This window comes from Aphelocoma coerulescens, chromosome 21 (genome assembly GCF_041296385.1).
Source record: "Aphelocoma coerulescens isolate FSJ_1873_10779 chromosome 21, UR_Acoe_1.0, whole genome shotgun sequence".
Taxonomy (NCBI): domain Eukaryota; kingdom Metazoa; phylum Chordata; class Aves; order Passeriformes; family Corvidae; genus Aphelocoma; species Aphelocoma coerulescens.
In genome coordinates, this window is record NC_091034.1 from 5,255,146 (window position 1) to 5,261,686 (window position 6,541).

Here is a 6,541-nt window from a genome sequence, read left to right on the forward strand (position 1 = left end):
AGTGCCAGTTCCAGCTGTGCAGACTCTGTCCAAGTAGGCTGTGTTGGCACCAAAAGGAAGGGGTAAACTTCGCCCTGAGCAAAACCTTCAGTGTCTCTTGGCGCTTTTGAGACCAGCAGCTTCTCTTAACCTTTCCTTTTCCCAAACCCTGTAACCAGAAGCTCTGTGAGGAGGCAGCAGCTTACTGGGTGTGGGGAAGGCATGTGAAGGTTTAGGGAAAAGCTGGAGTAATCCATGAAACCCTGCCCTCTGTGCTGCAGTGATTGGTGAGTTCTTAGCTAGCCCAGGTGTGCAGGGAACCTCTGGAGCAGCTGTTCCTGGCACCCAGCCCACATTACTGTGTTGCTGCCCAGCACTTCAGAGGATGCTCCAACACCCGGCCATGTACCCCTGGCTCTGCCCTGCACCAGGGTTGTTACTTTTTGCCATAATTTGCAGATGTTGTGGATTTAGGAGCAGCTAGGCACCCTGAGCCAGCAGATCCCTTTTGTCAGCACCGCAGAACCACGTAGACATGGACAACTGCACCCTTTTATTTCACTCTGACACACGCAAGGGAGAGCACAAAGGCAGTTTTTCAGGAGCAAGTCCACCTGAGGTCTTCGTATGTGCTGCAGACATGGCTGCCCAGGCTGTTTCCTGCCCCGGCTCATGGCACAGGGTGAGAGGAGCTGCTCAGTGACTGGGGCACGGCTCTGCCCAGTGGCTCTGCCACGTGCCTGGCACTGGGCTCTATGGTGCTGGCTCTTTAGGGGCAGCACTCTCTGCTCCACTCTTCTGCTGGCCCCTGCAGCAGTCTTTGTTTTTTGGGGAGGGGTCTCCAGGGGTGTCCCTGGGCATGAAGCCTTCCCTGGGACTGGCTGAAGCCCCCTTGTTGCTGCCAGGCGAGGCATCCCTGGAGAAGGGAAGGGTCACTGTCTGGGAAAGGGCATGGGAGGAACTTGGCATTCAGGTACTTGTTGTCACCTACCTTGGCAGCATTTCATTGTCGTCACAGATCTTGAGCAGCATCTGGGCCTGTTCTTCTTTGGGCTCCTGGGGCTCCTGCAGCCTGTGGTGGGACAGGTGTGAGCCATGAGCTACATCCCCCTTGACCCTGAAAGCCCCTGCACTCCTCACCTGGGCTCCAGCCGCTCCTTCACTTTGGCGATGGAGCGGACGTAGGGTGCGATTTGCTTGGTGATGGTGCTCAGGCAGCTGTTCTCCTGCCGCAGCTGCAGCAAGTCGTGGAGCTGGGCTAGGGGCAGGAGGAGTGGGCTGGGGCACAGCCACCCTCACAGTGCAGGCACGGGGGGCACGGGGAGGGAGCGTAGGGTCACGAGTACCTTCATAGATCTCCTGCTCATTTGCTACCCGCTGGTAGGTCTCCTCCCAAACCTGGAAGGAGGAGAGGGAGACGGGCAGTGTGTGGCAGTATGGCACAGAGGGGCCCTGCTCCACCAGCATGTGCCAGCTGTACCTCCTCAAAGACGCTGCGCATCATCTCCACGGCAGAGTAGTGAGCTGCGATCTGCACGTCCATCTGCAGCGACTTCTGCAGGATCTCGCTCATGATCTCCGATTTGATGAGTGAGTGGTGCTTGGTGAGGTCACGGTGCAGTTCCTGCACCTGGTCCTTCAGACCCTGGATCTCCATCTGCAGCATCTGCGGGGACCAGGGGGCACAGCCATGTGAGCAGCACCAACCTGGCCCATCGTGTCCCGCCCCATCCCGCTTTGACCCACGCTCCCTACCCGGTAGGTGTTCTCGTAGTTGCGGCAGTGCTCGGCAAAGGGGGTCTCACGCCCCTCGGCCAGCAGCACCTTGGTGCTGATGTACCGGTGCATCGTTGGCTTCTTCACCATGGGGCCGGTGGACATTTTATCACTGGTGGGGGGACAGCTGGGCACCATGAGGGTCTTGGAGCATTGGCCACCGGGGAGCCTGCATGGAGAGGCAACAGTGAAATGCTGCAGGTGAGCAGCAGTGGGGGTGAGGTGCTAGGGACCGTGCCGCCAGCTCAGCCTCACTTGGCTCCGGTGAGCCTGGGGATGCACCAGTCCCACATGTCCCTTCCCTTACCCGAGCACAGAGGTTCAGTCAGAGGTGCCTTCTGTTGCCCCCAAAATTAGATTTCTGTGGGCTGCTCTCCCGATTCCTGCAGCTTTGGAACCAGCTGCAGCAGTGAGAAGCCAGGAGCTGAGCTCGGCACTCTCCAGTTAGTAAAGGGCGGGATACAGCTTGCTCCCTCACTGCTGGTATCTCCTGGCCCCTTGGCAGGCCCTACTGCCCGTGTTTCCCCCCATCCCACGGTCTCCCCATGGTAACCACCACCACCACCACCATTGGTCCTACCGTGCAGCGCTGTGCTCCCCCTGCCTGTGCTGGGGCCAGCAGCCCCCAGGAGCTCAGCCACCCTGCAGTGCCAATCCTGGCTGGGGGCGAGGAGCGGTCCCCATGGGGCGGCAGTGCCTGTTTGTCCTCTCTGGGCAGGAGGGCCTGGCAGGGCTGGTGCTGCTGTGACATCAATAGGCCTAAATATATCCTGGGTAAAGAATGGCTGAGCACTTCCCTGAAATTCTGATAAAAATAGTGGCGGGCAAAGAGGCTGCAGCACCATGGGCATGTGGGTGAGCAGGAACTGGCCCAGGTGGAGCACCCATGAGAGGGGGGCAGAGCCCTCCAGGGACTGTGGCAGGGGCTGGGCTGGGGAACAGAGTGAGGCTCAATCAGGCCCCTGGGTGCCAGCCCTGCTGCTGCCCACCCCGCTGCTGCCCGCCCCACTTCCCAGAAGTGTCACTTGAAGCCTGTTGTTCAGTGCAGCTGTGCCTGTGCTGTCCTGGTACCATTGCTGAGGTGACAGGCTCAAGGGCAGCAGCAGGGGCAAGCTTGGCATGGCGAGATGCTGAGGGGGCTGTGCAGTGTGGCACGTGGCAGGGGACACAGTAGCACATGTGCCCTGGGTGTGATCCTAGCACCTCACATGTTCGTGCCAGTGATGCCAGGACCGAGGCCGCCAGCGCTGCCCACCACAGAGCGGCGGGGGCTGAGCATCAGGAGGGGCTCCAGGCAGCGGGCAAACTCTGCCCGGTACTCGCTGTTGATCTGGGCGGCAAGAGAGGAGAGTTGTGGCTGGGGCTGGGGCAGAGCTGGCAGCTGGCACTGCCCACAGGCACTGCAGGCAGGGCTCTACCTTGCTGGTCTGGGCCGGCCGCAGGCGGTGCGGCAGCTTGACGATCCTCTGCAGCCTCTCCATCAGTTGCTGAAAGGCAGCGATGAAGGGTGGTGAGGAGTGCCCGGCATGGTGAGGGGTGCCCAGCACCTTGCCCATGAACTCAGCACTGCTGCAGGATGCTCCGACCACCCTGCAGTGCTGGCAACACTCACATAGCCCAGGTCCAGGAACTCGGCTTTGTTGGCAGAGCTCAGGAAGGCCGAGCAGGTCACCAGATGGACCTGTGTGTGTGGAGGGGGTCTGTCACTGCCTGGCTTTGGTGTCAGGATGTCCTTGCCTGGTGTGAGGCCCTACCTGCAGTGTGGGCAGGAGGGAGGCAAGGTGGGCGAGCTGCTCCTTGAATGCCTTCTCCTTTTCCTCGTGCTGGCTGCAGCAGAGCAGGGCATGGCACAGCCTTTGCAGGATCCCAGGGAGCCATCCAGCCCCAGGCATCCCAAAACACCTTGGGACGCAGGGACAGCCCTGGGACAGGGCTCAGCCCATGGTCCCTCACCTCTGCACAGCTTTCAGGAGCGTCTTCTTCCTCTCTGAGAGCTGCTCCTGCAAATGGCACAGCTGCCCTGTGTCCTGCAGCCACCCCAGTCCCTTCCCACTGCCCCAGCTCTGTCCCGCAGGCACAAGGCTTGATGTGCAGGTGGCTGCCTCGCACCTGCATGCGGCTGAAGAGGGAGTTGATGGCCGCCTCCTCCTCACTTGCACTGTTGCGAACCTCCTCGATCATGGCCTTGAGCAGGACAATGGCCTCGCGCGTGGACGTCTGCAGTTCCTTCACAGCCTGCCCGGGGTGGCGGGGTGGCTGCAGCGCGGGGGACAGCACTGCACCCCCACACCCCCCCCACACCCCCCAGCCCTGCCCACCATCACTGCCTGGTCCAGCCGCTGGCAGCCCTGCATGTACGCTGTCTCAATGTCGATGCAGTGTGCCCGGCTCTCCCTGCAGGCACAGACATCAAGGCAAAGCACAGGATGGGGCACACAGCAAGCATGGGGCTGAGGCTACTCACCCCTGCATGTCCCTGAAGCAGTTGATGCACAGCATGGACTTCTTCTCAGTGGAGAACATGATGTAGGGCTCCTCGTGCAGCGCTGCAGGGAACAGGGACATGGCATAGCCTGGCATGGCAGCATAGCATGGCATGGGGCAGCCTGGCATGGCACTCACGGCACTTCTTGTGGATGTCTTTGGTGCGCTTGGAGAGGGAGACGATCTCGTGGCGGGCGAACATCCTGGCACGGTGGGTCTCCTCACGGCACGGGGCACAGAGGGGCTGCCCACAGGTGTTGCAGAAGTACATGGTGTCCAGCTCCTGTGTGAGGCGACACAGCTGGTGGCAGGCATGGCCCTGGCAGGGGAGCTCTGCCCACCCGCCTGTTCACCCCGCTGCCCTCACCGCCTTGGTGCAGCACCGGTCACAGTTGGCACACTGCACGTCCTCCTCGCTGTCGGCTGAGCTGTCCACCAGGAACTGCAGGAGCCGGTCCACGGGGGGCAGCCCCGTGCCTCCCCTCACCACTGAGGGGTGCCTGCAGGGATGGGATGGGGACAAGGATAGGAGCACCCACCCAGGCCAGTTTTGGGGATGCAGGGAGCAGTGCTGTGCCAAGCTGCCAACCCTGTGCTGTGTCCCTAATCCTGGCGTGCCCCAGACAGGGCTGTCCCTTACCCGCAGAGTGGGCAACGCAGGCGGCCATCGCTGGCACGGCCTCGCAGGCAGCTGGCGCAGAAGTTGTGGTAGCAGTCGAGCAGGCAGGGGTGCTGGTAGGGCTCGTGGCAGAGCAGGCACACCAGCGGGTGGCAGTTAGCCTTCTCCAGCTCCGAGCAGCTCCCCAGTGGGGAGAAAATGCCGCCCGCCATCTGTGGGGTTGAGAGCCAAGCCCTGTGCCCAGAGACCCCAGTGGCACCAGTTTGTGCGAGCACTGTGGCTGCCACAGAAAGGACGAATCCAGCCCCAGGGCCTGTGAGCTGCTGACTATTTTTAGGTTATGAGCTGCGTGGCACGTGGCTGCCCCCAGCGTGCCCCTTCCCCTGGTATCACAGGCTGGGGGCTGCAGGGCCGGGTGGGATGGTTCCCGCAGCGAGCTGTCCCCTTGCTGTGTGTTCCCCAGAGCAGGAGTATCCCCTGGGATGGGCTGCCCCCAACAAAGGAGCATCCCCTGCAGCAGAGCATCCCGCAGGACAGGGCCAGGGGTTCCTCCAGCACAGGGTGTCCCCCCTGGAGGAAGCATTCCCTACAATGGGGTGAGCCCTGCCCAGGCATGTGCCCTACGATGGCAGCCTGGCAGTGAAGGCAGCCAGGTGCCCCACATGCCGGGAGCCCCCGTTCTGGGCACAGGTGTGTCCTGGCCAGGTGAAGGCTTTACCTCTCCCTGTCTGTAGGCCGGGGGATCCGAGCCGAGCTGTGCTGCTGCTCACCGTGTGCCGGCAGGAATGAGAGCGATGCCGAGGCGGCAGGGCCTGGCCGACCCTGTGACGTGCGGCCCCCTGGCACTGGCGATCGGCTGCCACGCCACGGCCCAAAAATAGCCCTGTGCGCTCCTCGGGGCCCTGCGGCAGGGACGGCCCTCGGCGTGTGGGGACACGGGACTGCGTAGCCACGGGATCACCCAGGCTACGGGGACATGGGCATCTGCATGGCCTGGTGATAGCCCGCAGGAGGAGCGGGGGTCACCCGGTGCACAGTGAGAGCCCTGGGGCCACCCGGTGCGTACCGAGGCTCCCCGTGCTGCTGGGTCACCCCGTGTGCAGTGAGGCTCTCCGGGTGCCAGGGGTCACTCTGGACACACTGAGGAGCCTCAGGATGCCAAGGGGTCACTCTGCACACAGTGGGGAGCCCCGGGGTGCCAGGGGGTCACTCTGTGAACAGTGAGGAGTCCCGGGGTGCCAGGGGGTCACTCCGGGCACAGTGAGGCTCCCGGGGTGCCAGGGGGTCACTCCGCGCACACTGAGGCTCCCGGGGTGCCGGGGGGTCACTCCGGGCACAGTGAGGAGTCCCAGGATGCCAGGGGGTCATTCTGCACACACTGAGGCTCCCGGGGTGCTGGGGGGTCATTCCGGGCACAGTGAAGCTCCCGGGGTGCCAGGGGGTCACTCCGGGCACAGTGAAGCTCCCGGGGTGCCGGGGGGTCACTCTGCGAACACTGAGGAGCCCCGGGGTGCCAGGGGGTCACTCCGCTCTCACTGAGGAGCCCCGGGGTGCCAGGGGGTCACTCCGGGCACAGTGAAGCTCCCGGGGTGCCAGGGGTCACTCTGCGAACACTGAGGAGCCCCGGGGTCCCGGGGGGTCACTCCGGGCACAGTGAGGAGTTCTGGGGTGCCGGGGGGTCAC

The 6,541-nt window shown here is 63.2% G+C and overlaps 1 protein-coding gene across 1 annotated transcript; it reads right to left on the reverse strand.

Annotated features, from left to right (window-relative positions):
* Positions 1-513: 513 nt before the first annotated feature.
* Positions 514-5,642, reverse strand: RNF207 (ring finger protein 207). The gene is made up of 18 exons (XM_069035077.1): positions 5,577-5,642; positions 4,880-5,070; positions 4,607-4,739; positions 4,378-4,522; positions 4,220-4,301; positions 4,074-4,149; positions 3,865-3,990; positions 3,709-3,755; positions 3,510-3,582; positions 3,368-3,436; positions 3,174-3,242; positions 2,964-3,085; positions 1,735-1,924; positions 1,460-1,645; positions 1,326-1,377; positions 1,120-1,237; positions 971-1,051; positions 514-895 (listed from the first exon to the last, which is right to left on the reverse strand). Exons 2-18 carry the CDS (start codon positions 5,068-5,070, stop codon positions 733-735), a joined length of 1,923 nt encoding a protein of 640 aa, XP_068891178.1. The 5' UTR covers positions 5,577-5,642; the 3' UTR covers positions 514-732.
* Between the last annotated feature and the right edge of the window lie 899 nt (positions 5,643-6,541).